The following is an 18,558-nucleotide window of genomic DNA, read 5'->3' on the forward strand; positions in this document are numbered from 1 at the left end:
TAGCTATAGCAAAGTGAGGGGGTAAAACATGTAGGCAAAAATAAATCAGATCAAGCATTTATGTCAAGGAAAAAACTACATCCCTTAAAAACTCAAGACAAATGTTAGGTTTACACAAACTCCCCATCTAAAGATAAAAGCTATGGAACATGAAAATGAATTGGTACAATGCTAAATTCATTAAAACCTTGTAACAAATAAGAAACTATGAAGACAACACTCACATGCCCTTAACTATGACCATTCTCCTTGGTCATCTTCCTCTGAAACCGTACCCTCACTAAAGTATGTTTCAGTGAATTAAAATGTGTTTAAGGACATGAAGAATCTTAAAAACAGTAACTAGGCACGAGGCACTCATTCTCAGTTAAAAATGTTCAAAACAAGGGAAGGGAAGTAGAATTTGTGTTCCCTATAATCCTGAGCTTTGGGTCTTAGTTGGGCCCTGAAAAACATTTTTTTAAATTTCAAATACAAATTCCTATGCCAAATTCCGGTGAGTTAAGACCAAACATTAACCTGAAATGGATCACAGACCTAAATGTTAAAGCTGTAAGTTTCTTTCTTTTTTTTTTTTTTTTTTTTTTTTTTTTTTTTTTTTTTTTTTTTTTTTAAAAAGGGAGTAAATGCTGAAGATCTGGAATAGGCCAAGATTTCTTAGAACACAAAGCTTAAATGAATACAATTATGAATTAAACTCCATCAAAATTTAAAGCGTTGGCACTTCAATGATAGCACTCAGAAAACTAATAAGCCAACAGAAAGGGAGAAATATCTTTAATACCTGTTTCCAACAAAGAAGCTTGGTCCAGAATATACAAAGAACTCTTACAACTAAATAGTAAAAAGACAAATAATCCAGTTAAAAATGGACAAACTATTTGAACTGACATTTCACAAAAGAAAATATACAAATGAGCAATAAATATACCAAAAGATCTTCAAACATCATTAGTCACCAGTGAAATCCAATCAAAACCAAATCATACCACTCACCTACTAAGGAAAAAAACAAAAAGATTTTTAAAAAGTGTAAAAATATAGACAATTGTTTGCAAGGATGTGGAACAACTAGAACTCTCATACATGGCTGGTGGAAATGTAAAAATGTTACAAGCAGTTTGCAATTTTGCAGTTTCTTACCAAGTTAAACATAAACTTACTATATGTACTCAAGAATACAGTTACCCATACTGTAACAGTGCTCCTAAGTATTGACTCAAGAGAAATGTAAGATATACATGCATATAAATTTTTACGTAAATGTTCACAGTAGCATTATTCATTACAGCAAAGATCTAAAAAAACCCAAGTTAATAGTTCCATTGGAGGTGAATGGCACCACAAATTGTGGTATATTCATACAATGGAATACTACTCAGCAATACAAAAAGAATGAACTACTGACCCTTACTAATCTTGATAATAATATCCTAAGCAAAAGAAGGTGCACAGAAAGTATATATTGTATGATTTGGCTTATATGAAACTCTAGAAACATTAAATCTAACCTCTAGTGACCAAAAGAAGATCATTTCTAGGGGCAATAGGTGGGGAAGAACTGTTTAGGATGATGGAAATAATGTTCTATATCTTGATTGTGGTAGTAGTTACACATGCATGTAAGTATGTCAAAGCTCATCAAAATGTACATGCATACTGATGTATCTTATTGTAAATTATACCTCAAGTTCACACACGTATACACACACACACACACACACACACACACACACACACCCCCAGGGTATAGTTTTAACTTTTGTCTTAGAATTGGCCTGATCTATACCATAGGAACATAGTAAGACAGCCATCTTCTTAAGTATATTCCCAGCCAAATGGATATATGAGAAGGTGCATATTCCATTTGCTTCGACTATTCAAATATAGAATATGCAGCTTTTACCCCTTGGGTTTGGGTTCTTTGATTTACATAACAGAATAACAATGGGACATTATCCTTGAAGTTCTTGTCAATATTATACATAAAAGTGATATGGTAAAGTCTCTCGCAATATATTGCCCCTTAAAAAGAGTCCTCCCGAAAGCAGCATTAAAATGAAGCTTTGGTGTCTACTGATCATTTAACAGCCATGTCCAAGGTCTGAACTAAACAATGTTTAATGTCAAAGCTACAGAAACAATGAACAAATTTTACAGCAACCCCCTTTCAGATGGTAGTTACATTAGTTGGAGTTAATACTGGACAAAAGGATAAGAAACTGTCAGTTGATTCAAGGTGCATTTAAAAGAAATTAGTAAGTAAAATTTTAAATGAACATGTATTGAAAACTTCAAACATGTATTAGACACTATGCCTCATATGCTTCATTTAAACTTTCACAATTCTGAGATTGTCATGCCCAAATTACATGTAGAGAAATTCAAGCATAAGGAGACTAAGTAACTTGGCCAGGGTGACAGCTAGTAAGTTACAGGATCAACCCAAAACTCTTAACTGCTACATTTGTTCCTCTTAAGAAATACTATATTCAAAAGGTGAACTCCTGATACATTAGACATATAAATATGAAAAATAAAACTATGAAACTAATAGAAGAAAATCTAATAAAATATCTTTATAATCTATAAATTAGGAAGAACTTCTTACTACCCATGAAGTCAAAATTTTGGCATTAAAATTAAGGATTCCTGAACCATAGTCAAATGACTGACACATTGGGGATTATTATCTCAAATACACAAGGAATTCTGGGAAATCAACAAGAAATGGAAATATATCCAAAAACAGGGACAAAAGATATGAAGAGGCCATTCATACAAAGGAAAATCCAAAGAACTAGCAAGGAAATGAAGAAATGATCAAGAAATGCCCCTGGTAAACAGAGAAGCATAAATTAAAGCAACTATTATATTTAGCAACTGAAAAATTAGCAAAATGTAGAATGTTGTACAATACCAAAGGTGGGCAAAAACGTGAGAAAACAGTTCTTTTACATTGTTGGTGAGTGTAAAAAATGGTGTTCCTGTTTTTAAAATAATCTGACAGAATTTAGAGATTATTAAATAAGTGACTGACCTTTACTCAGCAATACTGTACCTGGACAACACCATGTCCCTAGACATGGCAGTGCTGAGAAACTCTTCCACAGCCATTAGCAACATGTAGGAGGATGTTTATTACAGAATTATTGGTATCCAGGTTGGAGTCAATCTGGGGATCTACCATTAGGGGAATTGATAGGTAATTTGTTCTTACTGTACAAATGAAATACTGCAAGGTTAAAAGCAATGAACTAGATGTACACACAGCAACATGACTAGCTATCAAACAATGCTAAGAAAGCAAATTATGGGCCAGGCGCAGTGACTCATGCCTGTAATCCCAGCACTTTGGGAGGCCAAGGCAGGTGGATCACCTGAGGTCAGGAGTTCAAGACCAGACTGGCTAACATGGTGAAACACTGTCTCTACTAAAAATACAAAAATTAGCTGGGCTTGGTGGTGCGCACCTGTAATCCTAGCCACTTGGGAGGCTGAGATGGGAAAATCACTTGAACTCAGGAGACGGAGGCTGCAGTGAGCAGAGATTGCATCATTGCACTCCAGCCTGGGCCAGCAACAAGAGTGAAACTCTATCTCAAAAAAAAAGAAAAAAAAAAAAGTAAATTATATGGCAAAGTAGCACTTACGTAAATACAAAACACACAAAGAGCTACACAATTTTACAAGGCTAACTACATAACCAAGGGCATATACAAAACAGATTGGGTCCAAGGTCGGAAGGACAGAGTGAAAGGATGGGAACTGAAATTGGGAATGATGACTAAAAATATAATCCAAATGACAGAATGCCTCTAAATAATACTAATGCTCTGCATCTGAAATATTTTAAGTAATATAACTACATTAGCTACTAAATTTGATAGACGTATGCATATGTATTAGAACTCCCCTTATTTTCTGAGATGATGAAGCATTCTACACATTTTGGTTTTAACTATGACAAATTTGAAAATTCATGGTATCTAGTTCTTGCTTGTTACCATCTTAGATAAATATGTTCAAATGACCTAATAGAAAGAATACTGAACTAGGAACCCAAAAAGCTGTGACCCAGTCCAAGCTAACTAGTGATGCAAACTTAGCAAAGTCATTGTAGCTCTTTGTTTACGTTACTGTAAAATGGCTTTGGATGATTCTCCCAAATCTCTCCAGTCTAAAATTATTCCAATTTTCTTAATGAATATTTATTAATATAAAATTTTCTGTATACTCCAGTTCCTCCTTCCTTTACTTTCTCCCTCCCAAATAAAGCAAAATCCAACAGTATCAAGAGATTCAGAAAAATGATGTAGCAATAGGAGTGAATGGTAACTTAGCTTTAGGGCAGAAAGGAGAAAACATTAAAGAGATACAGTGATTTTTGACAGCCTTTTCAAGTATTCAAAGCAGAGCAAGGTTAACCAGAGCCCAGGTTCAGACAATCTACTTTTTGAAGGATTTCACTATATGCTCTTCCGTATGTCGCTGTATCTGCCTGGCTTTACCACTTCTGAAAACACACATTAAAGTCTCTTCTAGAGTTTCTACTTAAAGACCCTAAGTTTCAGCTTATATGTATCAGTTTTCAGATAAAAAGTTATTTTGGAAAAGATGATCTTCCATATTAAAAATGTATGATTCCAAGAAAATGAGTTCTTTTCATCAGCAAACTAGTTACACTCAGCACTATCTACATAAAAAAAACAAAAAAAAAAACCACCCAAAACCAAACACTCTGCTAGAATTGTGGATTCAACAAATATAAAGACCTAAAGGATAAAGGAAATCAGAATATATTTTAGGTGGTGACCATGAATAGTAACGGATATATAAATAATGGTGTTAAGTTTTATTAAAAGAAAACTGAAATCAGAATACTTAAAATATTTCAAATGTTTAAAATTAGAATATTTTAAAACAGAAAACAGAGGACTTTCAATATAGACTAAAACAATAAAAGGAAATTAACATAATTTATAAATTTATTTTCCATTCACATTTAATTTTAAATCTGAATGGGGGGAAGGGAATTAAGAGATCACAAAACATCTGTTATGAATAATTTCAGCACAGATGTAGTTGCTACTGTGAAGGAGATGAAGGTTTTCCCACGTTGCCATACTATAAGATTTTCTACAAACAGCCATAGTTCATACCTCAACCTCTATGTACCAAGTCTCAATAAATACATAATGTTGAGTAGGAGAAGAAATGTGTGTATGGACAGATAAATGCAATCCCTATGTATAGGGGGAACATGTATTAAATAACAGGGAGCTGTTTGAATAAATAGAGAAAAGTAACTTCTTAGAGAATGAAAGAAATAAGACCTTAGTTTCATAGCTATAATACAAGTAGACACTTGAATTCAACGTTTTGCTCTTCCTTTCATAATCTTTCCATTTATCTACACCCATATTATATACTACAAAATATGCTTTAACAAAATTAATGAAGTTCTAAAAATTAAGTTGTTTTCTCTTAGAGAACATTTTGCTACTTAAGTACTATATTGCCAACATTTCAAGCAACCCAGTTTCAGGTTAAAGAACAGTGTAACCCACCTCCATCAAGGCCAAAATTCAGACATTCTCATAACATACTGAAATTTTTATTTAGTAAAACTGATGTCCTAAAGATGCGTCCTTTAGTGATACAATCCTCAAAACAATGCCCCATCCAAAATAATGATTAGTTTCTATGGCAATGCCTACATAATAGATCAAATTTAATTTTAACTAGGGTTGCTGTAAAACTTTCTCTACTACATATATTTCCATTTATTTTCTACTTTTAGTTTATACCTAATGATTATTTAGCCAGTAATATATACAACATCTGACCTTTTAAAAAAGTATTTTAAAAATCATTTTATCTTATTTCCTGATCAGGACACTTTTCTCATTTAAAATTTTTTGAGTTTTCTTTCAACAATGCACTTTTATTTTAGCTTACATCTCATTTAGAAATAAAGAGCATGCATTTCCACATAAGTCAATGATCATACTGAAGAGAATAAAAAACCGTTTTCAATCTTAAAGACTATTTCTACAGCTTCAAGTTTTCTAATCTCTCATCATACTCTTGCACCTTAATGCATATCTTCTTCCAACATCTGTATGATTTTTCTCCTCCTCCACTGCAATTCAATACAGATAGTTAAGTAGCTAACAATATAATTCCACATGATATTGCATCTGTGTTTACATCTGGCTCTAACCACATGCTTAAAAGTGACTTATACAAGTAAATCCAAAAAGGGAAAAAGCAAAATAAAAACACAACTATGAGAAATTATTATGCTGTTATTTAAAAAATATTCTCAAGTTTCTTAACACGTTTCCACAGCTACTACATAGAAGAGTATGTATGCCATTTTAAAAATACAAGAGACTAGAGGAAGGAAGAAAACAGTGCTAAACAAATATTTCACATGCTTTTTAATATTAGGGTCATCTTAATAAATGATTAATACTTTCAATTTATAAGATACTTTAAGTTTTCCCCCATGCTACAATGTATCTCATGACTTTGTGGGACAGTTTCTCAGTTCATAAACATGTAAGTGAATCACACCTATTCACTACTGAGAGCCCTGAGGATTTAGAATACTAAATTAAAGAAATACCTGTCAGAAAATGAAAAACTATTTACACACACACACAAACACACACACATACGAAGAACCAAGACATCGTAAAATAAGAAATTAACACAGGGTTTCCTGGTAATTCAATACCTACTTAATTCAAGATAAGGAGTCTGGCTATCCTATTATGGTACTGATATTGATGCATTTACAGAAACACCACTAAAAATAATTAAGGAAATAAATACTTCTAACGTTATACCTAATGAAAGGCTTAAAATGTACAGATACATTAATATAACTATATGGACACAAAATGAAAAGACATAACTAAATACACCGTCTCAGAAAATTATTTATATGCAAAGGTATTTTTATTTATATAGTTTGTTGAAATAAATTATTTTAATACGAGCATACAGCAATGAACAAAGATGTTTTTACCGCATTTAAGATCTCAAAGCAAAGTCATATTCCTTAATTTACAATTGGCAAATTGAATATATGCACTAATGTATGCACTAACTGATTCTTAACTAAAGAGGTGGGGGAAGGCCACCAGTAGGAAAAGACTTGAAGGCGAAAGAAAAGATAAAATCTAAAAATCGCTGACATCTGAGTGACTGCTAGTTACCACCTCCTTTAGCAGCTCTCTGCCAAACCATCCATAGTCTAGGTCTACATAAGACATATTAAAAATAATTATACAGTATTATCAATCAATTAATTGTAATTTTCCTTACTACTCTTAACCTTTTACCATTTTAGATGTATTTAACATTTAAAATACATATTTTAAGGGATCTTACTATGAATTTTTTAAAGAAAATTAAAAAGTATTCCAAATATGCAAAATAAATACGGGTCAATTATTACACATTCTTCTTCAAACTTAAGAACATAAACCTTTTCAATAAGGAGTATAAGGAGTATACAATTGCTCTAAAACAAGAATAGCAATCTCAATTAGAGATTTAAATAACTTAAATTTATAAAATTATTTAAGTTAAAACATTCCTGCTTCTTTCTAGTTTGAACAAATAGAAAATGCTTATGCCTAATTTAACCAAGGCTAGTTTTAAGTAACAGTAAGACTTAGAATTATACTTAAGGTCCCAATCAGCACAGTAGAAACTTATGATACTACTACACCAATAATCATTTTTGTTAGCATCCTCTACTGGTGGTTTCCAATGACAGCAAGGGGAAATGGTGCTGATGACAGAAGGATATGGACCTGCCATTCCATCTAAAGAGAATTAATCAGCGTGTGGTCATCAGTAGCTAGAGTACATCTCTAAAAAGAAAAGAAAGAACAAAAAGAAAACCACACAGAAGAAGCAGAAAAAGAGAAAAGACAGATTTTTAGAAATACAACAAAGCATTAAATTATAGATGGTAAAAACTAATTCATGAAATTGTCACTCCTTTATAGATGACTAACATCATTATCACAAAGTTATCACACAAGGTTTGTTGCTTTGGCCAAACCACACTCAACTGGTTTACCCCTGTCAGTTGCACTACCTGATACTCCCTTTGACATCCTACCTTCAGACATATTCCAGAAAGGAAATTAAAAGGTTTTAAAGCAGCAAAATCCACATATCTTATTTCAAAATGAATAAAATATATACATATATGTAACAACATAAACTATCTCTATGACAATCTTCCACTGTATACATCATTCCTTCATTAAAAAGATTTAAGAGTTAACATTTTGCCAGGTAATTCTTTCCAATAAACATCTGCAACTTAAATATGACTGCATTGCTAAGAAATATTAACCAGCAGATATACCGAGGCTTCACAACACAATGGAATATAACTTCATTTTTAATTTACAAACATAAGGCTAAATCAAATAGCATGGCTATAATCACCAGCAATGGATGAAATACATTTGAGAACAAAAAGAAATACAAGGACAGAGCCAAAAGTGATGAAAATGGAAGATACCTGTAGTAGTACAGTGCTATCTTAAACACCTTTTGTTTTCTGAGAGTAATGCATACTGCAGACAAGACGTTTTGTGCTAAACAGCCGAAAATCTGTTTTTCTAATATTAAACACAAAGGAAAAACACTGACAGCAAGCGTGATAAATAAATCCCTCCCTTGAGAACGAAAGCAGCAGACAGGAGGGGGCTGACATACATGCAGGAGAAAACTAAACACCATCTTTTTTCTACCTGCACAAGTTGCCATTTGCTGCAGCGATCAAGAACCTCTCTTTCCTGTTGATTTCAAGTACCTTTCAGGATCGCTTTTCCCCCTTAAGTCATCTGTTGATATGCCTTACGAGCGTAATATTCATATCACAGGATCTTAAGGAGAAAAATCCATTCTTTCCTGTTCAGGTAAACATGTTTACAGCAGCTGCACAGACACTGGGTGGTTCAGACTCACATGTCACACACATGTCGTCAGCAACAAGAAAAGCCCCTTTCTCTGGCGATCAACATTTTAAATAAGGTAAAAAGCGAACGGCCCTTTCCGAACCAACTTACCTTTCATAAAGCCACATCAGCAACAGCGGCAACAGCTCAATATAGAACACACACTATTTGACGCTAAAACAGGAAATTAAAATTGCAATAGCCTATGCTCCACTCGTTATAATAACTCATCTCTCCACAATGAGGATACCAAAATACCTTTCGATCACAATCAATAGACGTCTTTAAAATGCAAGTGTTTATATGAATAATTAAAATCACTCATAAAAGCAGTGATTTTAATGTCGGCACGAATATATTAAAAATATGTTTACGGATTGGAAGGAAACATCTTGAAACAGCTTAAAAATCTTCGTATCTGCTTCTAGACAGGAAATCCCACACAAAATCTAAAATTGCCAGGAAAGGTTACAAAACCTCGCGTTTCGCATCCCAGAGGGGAGGGAGAAAGGGAGCCCCAGGGGGGGGGGGGGGGACAGGGGGACGGGAGGGGGGAGCACGAGAGAGTTTTCTCCTAAACACGTTATTTCCTCGTTTTCTCAACGCTGCAGCGGTCCCATTATAGACGCATTTATTCCCCCTCTCTTAAAAGTCGTTTTAAAAAGAACGCAGGAACCAAAGCGATCCCCTCGGTCCGAAATGTACGTGTAATTCCTTATATAGCCTGGGCTGCGGCCGGCTGCAGGGCCGTTTGCCGCCCATTATTATACAAACAGGTACCGGGGCGGCGCGGGCGGGGGCTGCTCTCCCGGAGCTCCCGCCGCCCCCGGGCGGACAAGTCTCGCCCCTCTCGCCACAGGAACTGTCCAGACAATAACAATCAGCAGACATTTCGCTGCTGCACGAGAGGGAGAGAAAGCACAGCATCGCCCCCAGATAAACAGGAATACAATCAACTTACAGCGTCTCTCCAAACTGGAAAAGGCGACTGTGCAACCACCACCACATGTTCGGGTCTCGATCCCTCGGGCTGTCTCTCGCTCCCTCGCTTTTTTTTTTTTTTTTTTTTAACTCTCACGCCAGTCAAAGGGGTGTGTTTCCCCTGGCACAGCAGCACAAATCAATAAACACCGCAGCTGCGGCGCCAGCAGCAGCCCCGCGCGTCCGTCGGTCCGTCCGCCCCCTCCCCCACCCTCCTTCCACCCGAGACCCAGAGCGCCATCCAAGCCCCATTATCCGGCTTCAGCGCTCCGTGCGTCCGGCCCAGGTAACAACTTCCCCAAAAACCGAAAGAGAAAAGCGCGAGGCGCACGCACACCGGCCCATCCCGGCGCGGAGACCGCGTCTGCCCGGGGAGGGGATCTGTCTGTGGTGCTTCCCCGTCCCTAAGCCCAGGTAACAACTCCGCAAACACACCCGCCGCCCAGCTCGCCGCCATCCGCGCAGCTCCTGGCGGCGTTAACTGGCTGCCCTGCCTGCCCTGTCCCCGCGCCGCCCCGCCGCGCCCCGCCAAACGTGTACCCCACTCGCGGGGGTCGCCGCGGAGCCCCCAAGCCGGGGCTCTGGGCCGGGCTGCGGGAGGCTCCGTGGAGGAGGGGCGCTTAGGGACCCGCGCCCCCGCGCCCCTAATCCCCGTTCCGCGAGCGCGCCCGGCCCGCCGGTCCCAACTTTACCGCCGCCGGCCGAGCCCCGTCAGCCCGCGGCGCGCACCGCCGGCGCCCGCGCACACGCGCGCACAGACCCCACGCAGCCCGTGGCCGCCCCGTCCCGCTGCCGCCGCCGCCGCCCGCCCGCCGCGCTCACAGCCCGGCCCGAGTGGCGGGGCCCGAGCGACGGCGCCGGCCGGGGCCGCGGCGCGCGGAAGCCACTTTGCACGGTCAGCGCCGGGCACAAGTTTGTTCCGCGGCTCCCGGGGGCCTGGGCGCTGAGGGAGAATCCCGCTGAGGGGGCCGGGAGGAGGGGGAGAGGGAGGCGCCGAAGGGCACAAGAGTGGGGAAAAGTGAGGAAAGAAGCAACAGCCGCTCCACCCGGGACCAGAAAAGTGGCCGGCGCGTCCCGGCCGCCCGCCCTGCGCCGGGGATGCGGCGGCGGCGGCGGCGGCTAACGGTCCAGGGAGGCGGCAGGGGCGGCGGGAGCCGCTAGGCGGAGAGAGACCAGGTAAGAGACATAACGGTTCAGGGAGAGCGAGCGGCCGCGGCGCGGCTCCGGCAGCGGCGGCAGCGGAGGGGGGCAGAGAGCACTACTTTCTACTTTCCCACTCCACTTTGCCGTCCCTGCCCCGGCCGCCCCCAGCCCGGCTCGCCCCCCTCACCCCCGGGGGCGCCCCGGCTACCCGGCTCCCCCTGACTCCGCCGCTCCCCGGTCCCCTCCGCCACTTACCGTTATTGCGCCGCGGGTTCGCCTGCTTTCTGCGCTTACACCTGGGGCCATCCGCCATGATCCTCTCGCTTGTGTCTAAATGCTCGAGTCACCTCCTCCCCCTCCCTCCCCCTTCCCCCCCACCCCTCCGCCTCCACCCCTCCCCCCTCCCCACCGCACCTGGTTTACGACACTCGCGGCTTTACGACATCACCTTCCTTACACCTAGAGGCGCTCGCTCTACGGCCGGAACCTTGTTGCTAAGGACCGGGCGGTTTGCGGCAACCGTGGGCACTGCTGAGTTTGAATTGAGGGGCGAGGGAAAAGTTTTCCTCAGGTGTGGTGGGGCGAGGGAGAGGCGGGTGTTGGGAAACCGTGGGGACGCGGTCTGAACGGCCACGAGCTGTCGCAGTTGGAAAGGTAAAGTTGGAGGCTCGGCGGCGTCCTGCCTCCACGCTGACCACACCCGCTGCCCGGGGCAGGGAGGGATCTGGCTGCTTTTCCCGTGGACCCTGTGCCCTTGGAGCTGCCCCTTTGAGCGCCCCGAGGTCTCCGCCTGCCTGCTTCCTGGAGGCAGGGCTGCCATCAGTCCCACGCCTCGCGTGTCTGCTCCGCTCACCCCGGGGCCAGGGAAAGGGAACATGGTCTGGACTCCCCGGGGACTTCCCTTGATGAGGGGAAGGGCAGGTTTGGGGACGGCGAGGACCCGCGCGGCACCCGGAGACAGGCTACCTGACCCACGGCAGCCTGGACTTCCTTCCCTTAGGGACGCACGGTTTCCCTGCGAGCGAACGGGGATGGGAATTGACTTCAATGAGATTGAAGTTCAGCTGGACTGAAAGAGAGGCGAGAAGTTCCGCTTGCCAGCAGCCTGGTTAGCAGAGCGGAATGAGTAATACCCACACGGTGCCTGTCTCACTTCCCCATCCGCACCCGGCTCTCACCTGCTGTCAGCTCGGCCTCCCCCACCCGGCCCTCGCTCCCCTCCCTCCCCTCCCGCCTCCTCGTGTATACCCCTGGGTTACTGGGTGGCAGGACTCAGAGCCAAGGTATTCACAGGCCATGATTTGCTTCCTAAATGAGGGGTCGTCACCCTTCAGGATGATGTTTCAGGCAAGAAACAACAGCGGACAGATGTGGTCTCTGAACCTGATAGATTGCTGATTTTATCTTAAGTCCTTGGTATAAGTTTGGGGATTTCTGAAAGACCATACAGATAATACCACAAATATCAAGAAAGTCGTCTTCAGTATTCAGTAGAATGTAGATTTATGTTTCTCTTCCAGCTTCCCACCTCCTTCGAACAAGGAAACGCCTTTGGGACCACCTTTATGGGATAAATGAGCTGATCTGTATTTCAAGTAATATAGTTATAAATTAACAATGTAGGAGTTTATTAATAGAGAAATTGAGAAAACGGAAAAGTGGCCAGAGTATTGGAAATAACTGGTAAATCACCTAGCTCACTGTCTGACACATAGTAGGCGCTGAATAAATTTATGCTTATAATTTTTGCTACCTATGTGGCAGGATTTTTTTATTAGGTTAAAATTATCTTTTAACCACCTTCCGGAATTTTAGGATATTCATTAATAATGTCTTCAAACCTTTCAACTGAAATAAATTTACAGCTGAAGTCTGGTGATTTAAAGTTAGAAAGTTTAATCTTGAATATAGATGAACATTTTCTCTCCCACATTTTCTTGGACATTTTGAGAAGTAAATGCATTATTTATTGGTCCATGAAATGTAACTGTAAATATTCTTTGCTATACATTATGTCTATATATCTGCACTTATCCTCAGTGCCAAAACTAGAATCATTATTCTTAATGATAATTTCAAGTACAGGCGGTATTTGCTTTCCTCAATAACCATGTTAACTGAAATTTGTGCGTGTCAACACAGTGTCCTTGCTTTTCTTGGTTAAGTGTGAATTCTTCCTCCCCTTTTAAGAGTTGTACGGTGTTCTTCCATCACCTACCGAATCAGGTGATAGACTATGGAATTGCCCCCACCCCACCAACGTTTTTTCAGCCACCCTAACTTCTGACCAGAAAGGAAAAAAAAAATACTTTCCAACTCCAGCACACATATGCCTACTCTTAAACTTAGGAAGTACTGCAAATAGCATTTTATTGTGTTCTCTTTCTGGCCTATACCTCCTTCCCAAGCTTCATTCAGTGTTCATCCTTACCTCATAATCATAAAGAGTGGAAGCAAAGAGACAAATTGAGAAGTCATTTTCTTTCTTCCTTTAATGGTTTCTGGTTTTTTAGTTAGGGCCAGACTGGACAAGTACCTTTTCAGGCAACTTTTTTTCCATGTTTCTATGTCCTCAACACCTAGTGGAGTACATGGCCAATAGTAGATGCTTAATAAACATTCCCTAAATAAATTAATGTTGTTGCCCTTTTCTGAATCTGTTCTTGGCAGTAAAATCCATAATCTGCCTTCATCCCTCCCGTTAATCCTTAGGAACAGCTAAAGTCATGGATGTGAAAGTGATTACTGTCATTTATATCCAGACTAAAATTTCTCTTGATTTTAGTTTCTCCATAATCATTTTCCCTGAACAATTAACTCTGTTCACCTGATTTTTTTAAATGTGCACAGTGAATATTATTGGTAGCCCAAATCTTCTAACATAAAATTTCCATTTTGTAAAAGCTTCTGATAAGTATGTTATGAATTAAATGTTTAATTATCATACTTTATTTACTGTAATTTTCTTGAAAATATTGATATCTAGACTGGAAAGAAGACAGACAATAGTAAATCTCAGAATACATTTCTGCTTTGAACATAATGCATGTGTGACGGTTGCTTATCTCTTAAATATAACTAAAGAATGGGGGAAAATCTTTAGAATCAGTTTATAAAAGTTTATTAAAATTTGGGTTTATTCAACTCAAACAGGGTAGGGGATACTAATATATGAGTTTAACATGTATCCCACATTCTTGGTTTTAGTAATTGTAGTGCTGTCATACACCATACATTCAATATATATGTTTATTTTTAATATGTCAATGAAATGTTAACACTATGCTTCTACTGAGCACTGGGATTATATATGCTGAAGGGAAGAGATTCTAAAAATGAATTGCTGTACTAACTTTTCCAAAATTGGGGAAAAATGTAAATGGGTAGAATATTTTCAATACTCAGTTTTTTCTATAAATTTTTCATAAACCCTTTGCACCTGCTATTTGATTTTCACATATGATTCATGTATAAATTAGGATAAAATTTGACATAAAATTATCTTAAGTTTAAAATGTAGAGATTTCATGGTGTTCCACATGAAGCATATCATTCCCACATAGGTCTCTTCCAAAACACATTGAGAAGTGCAATGTATGATTCTCTAGTCTTCATCAAAATCTAAAGTTGGTTAATCATGGAGGGATAGCGTGTAAATACCACTCTTGAATTCAATATCTAATTTTAACCTTAGAGTTTTGAAGTAAAAAGAAATGTGATACATGTTATCCCTCAAAGTACAGAATCTAGAGGTCTCATAAAGCTGCTACTCAGTCCTTGGCTCTGACTGTGGCTCATGACCTGCAGTAATTCTGGATTTGTGGTTCACTGTGGGACAAAGGAGGGCAATGGTCATTTCACGGTTGCAGTCTCACCAAATTCTGCAATCACTGAGTCAGGAAGGAAACATGACTGCAGGGTGATGCAGAACCAACAGTTGGCCACAGGACCCATGCCAGCCCTTTGAATATAGCCTCCCGAGAAGTATCACAGGGACAAATGTTTTCTCCATACTTCCATGTGGTTTTGTCACATAGTTTACCACAAAATGGCTCCTCCTCTGGGGAATGAGGCTACTATTTTTAATATAAGTAAATGAAGTGTTAACACATGAAGTTTCTTATTTAGGGGGCAATTTTTCAGGAACATGTCTAATACAGAGACAGATAGAAATATATGGAGAAAGGTGTTTGCAGGATGTCAGTGAACATCCAAAAAGTAAAACTAGTATTTTCCATGGAGTCACAATGATTAAAAAGGATTTCTTTCAAAGGCTGCCTCCATAGAAGTTACATTGTAGTTTCTATTACTAATATTACTTATGAATATGAATAACATTTTATTTTTTTCTACACTTAGAACTATATGTGGGTAACTTGAGAAAAAGCAACACACATATTTTTGATTTAAGTGAATTTTAAGTGTTTACCGTGATATCAGGGGTCTGATACCTGGTTTCTACCATTGTTTTTTCTCTTTTGTCTCCGTGTATTTCTTTTCTCTGTCATCTTTTAGCAGCTGATTGATTCTGTTACAGAGTGTGGCTGTATCTTTGTCCTACAGTGCTGGCGTTCTGTAAATTGCAGATCCTCAGTTACAGTTGTCGCCTCTGTTCAGTCCTTGGTGTACATGCCTTTAAAATGTTTGCAGTCAGTAACAGGTTTTAGATGTTCTACCATTGTATTAAACTTAAATGAGAAAGTTGGTGATAAATACCCTGTGTGGAATTATATCCACAACTTTAAGATCCCTGGTCAGACCCTTCTCATTCTCTTCAGACCTTATGCCTCTATTTCTTTGCTTGCTGTCTTTATCCTACTTACATAAATAGATCAGACATTTTGCCCCTCCTCACTGTTTTACTTTGTAATCATTCTCTTCCTCTATCTTTCTTTGCCTAGCTCTGTTTGGATCATTTCCCTTTCTCTTTTTGTTTAAAATTTTTTGAATCGTTCCCACTCTGTGAAATGCTTTGCTTTTTCATATTATCCCTCTTATACTTTGTCCTTCAAAGTACATCTCTGCCTTTCCATGCTCTGCGAGGCTGACTTCGGTTGAAGTCACATCACCCAGGCTTCTTTGCTCTCTGGTTCTCTGGTTTCTATTTGGTTTCAGCTAATTTGGAGGTTTTGGCAAATGATCAGAGGAAGGAGAGGGAGGTCAGGATATTTATTCCATTCCCTGCTGCCTGGCTGTGGCTCTAGCTTCATTCCTCTACCTGAGGTCCCTGGCTCCTGTCTGATGCGCTCATCCCATGGCCACAGGTCTTGCCAAGTTTCAGAAACTGCTTCTTCTCTTTGTGTCTTCAGACCCAGGGTTGTAATGGTTGAATGCTTCATCGTTCCTTCTCTTAAAACCCGTCCACACCTCTGTAAATAGTCTCTTCATTAAACTGTCCTCAGTGTATCCTTTGAATATGCCATCTGCTATTTGCCAGGACCCTGAGTAATATGCATATAGAAGTAAAGCATTTTAACTTTATTTCTTATCAACCAATAATTCTGTTATTTCCATTCCTTAAAATACTAATGTTTGAATGTGATGTAAAATGCCTTATGTTATTTGTTGAACAAGTGTATACTCATGTCCTAATGTATGTACTTGCAAAACCTGGCAAATACTATCACATAGTAATTATTCAATAACCTGTTTGTAGAATAATGGCCCCTACCTTAATTGATCTACAATCTAGGTGAGACAACTTTTACATACTTAAAACAATGGTAGAAAAATCACGATACCACAATAATAAGATAGAGCTAATTGTCCTTAATATGGTCCTTCTTGTTTTTAAATGATAGAACTGTCCATTCTTATCACATGACCACTTGAAATAATGACTCTTAGCTGGGTGTGGTTGTTCATGCCTATAATCCCAGTGCTTTGGGAAAGCCAAGGCAAGAGGATTGCTTGAGGCCAGGTGTTTGAGCCCAGCCTAGGCAACAATAGCAAGGTCTACTCTCTACAAAAAAAATTTAAAAAATTAGCCAGGCATCATAATGCACACCGACAGTCCCAGCTACTAAAGAAGCTGAGGCAGGAGAATCACTTGTGCCCGGGAGTTCAAAGCTCAAGTTAACTCGGATCACACAACGGCACTTCAGCCAGGGCAACAGAGTGAGACCTGCCTTTAGGAAAAAATAAAGAAGAAGTAATGCTTCTGTTTCTTCTCTTCTTGTATGTACGTAGGTCTTACTATGCTACATAGTTCTAGTCAAAGAGATGTAAGTGGTGTGCATAACATTGATGAAGATCTTCAGAAAGAGATGCTTCACGATCCTTTCCCTTCTTCCTATGGATTAAAATCCTGCTTGATTTTCTTAAGTTGGGCAGAGCTCCTTAAGTTATACAGAACAAAATGACTTAAGGATCCTGATTCCTTTACACTGTAGGATACCATTACCAGCCCTGGACTTCCTCCTCCATATTTCTCTTTCTCTTAGAGAGAAAGAAAGAAACATACATCTCGCTTCAGCTGCCATTCTCTTAGGTTTTCTGTTGTAGGCAGCCATAGTTAATCCTGTTTCACGTGGGGATGTATATTTGTTTCCTATTGCTGCTGCTGAAAATTACCACAAACTTAGTCAATTAAAACAACATAAATCGGCCAGGCTAAGTGGGTCACACCTTTAGTCCCAGCACTTTGGGAGACCGAGGCTGGCGGATCACTTGAGCTCAATAGTTCAAGACCAGCCTGGGCAATATGGCGAAACCTCATCTCTACAAAAGATGCAAAAATTAGCGGGGCACGGTGGTGCATACCTGTAATTCCAGCTACCTGGGAAGCTGAGGTGTGAGAATGGCTTGAGCCCAGAAGGTGGAGGCTGCGGTGAGCCATGTTTGCACCACTGCGTTCCAGCCTGGGCAACAGAGATCCTGTCTCCAAAAAAAAATTTGTTTTAATAAAAGAAAAGTAAATTCATTATCTTACAGTTTTGGAAGTGAGAAATCCAAAGCAGGATTCACAAGACTTAAAGTTTTGGCAGAATTGAGTTTCTTTAGAAGGGCCTAGGGGAGACCATTTCCTGGCCTGCTTCAGCTTCTAGATGCTGCTCACATTCCTTGGTTTTGAGCCTCTGCCTCGGTCCTCAAAGTCAGCAACATCCAACAGAGTCCTTTGCATCTCGTCAGCTCATTCATTTCTCTATTCTGTCTCCCTCTTCCAGGTAGCAGGGCCTTAGTGACTAAACTAGGGCCACGCAGATAATTCAAAATATCACTTCATTTAAATGTCAGCTGATTCACAAGCTTAATTCCATCTACAATGCTAATTCCCCTTTGCCATATAACCTAACTTATTCACAGGTTTGGGGATTAGGACATGGACATTGTTGGGAACCACTATTTCGCCTATCACAGTATGCAAATTTTACATTTCATAATTGATAAATATGTTTTATTTGTTCATCTTTAATTTGCAGATTTATAGCATTATACT

The 18,558-nt window shown here is 39.8% G+C and overlaps 1 protein-coding gene and 1 long non-coding RNA gene across 21 annotated transcripts in view; one reads left to right on the forward strand and one right to left on the reverse strand.

Moving 5' to 3' along the window:
* The window catches only part of ZEB1 (zinc finger E-box binding homeobox 1), a 202,861-nt gene extending 188,705 nt beyond the window's left edge, over positions 1-14,156 (reverse strand). For 3 of the 20 annotated variants that reach the window (XM_032259697.1, XM_032259696.1, XM_032259702.1), the window contains exon 1: positions 9,108-9,938. In XM_032259697.1, the coding sequence (XP_032115588.1) occupies positions 9,108-9,114 (7 nt within the window). In that variant the 5' untranslated portion in view covers positions 9,115-9,938. The other 17 variants (XM_032259690.1, XM_032259706.1, XM_032259699.1 and 14 more) reach the window with 11 other exon arrangements.
* Positions 11,607-18,558, forward strand: part of LOC116537526 — a 58,847-nt gene continuing 51,895 nt past the window's right edge. Inside the window, exon 1 of the long non-coding RNA XR_004263163.1 lies at positions 11,607-11,691. This is a non-coding gene — a long non-coding RNA (uncharacterized LOC116537526). The remainder of the gene's footprint in view (positions 11,692-18,558) is intronic.

This window comes from Sapajus apella, unplaced genomic scaffold (assembly GCF_009761245.1).
Source record: "Sapajus apella isolate SASKATOON/1434 unplaced genomic scaffold, GSC_monkey_1.0 scaffold111, whole genome shotgun sequence".
In the NCBI taxonomy this organism is placed as follows: domain Eukaryota; kingdom Metazoa; phylum Chordata; class Mammalia; order Primates; family Cebidae; genus Sapajus; species Sapajus apella.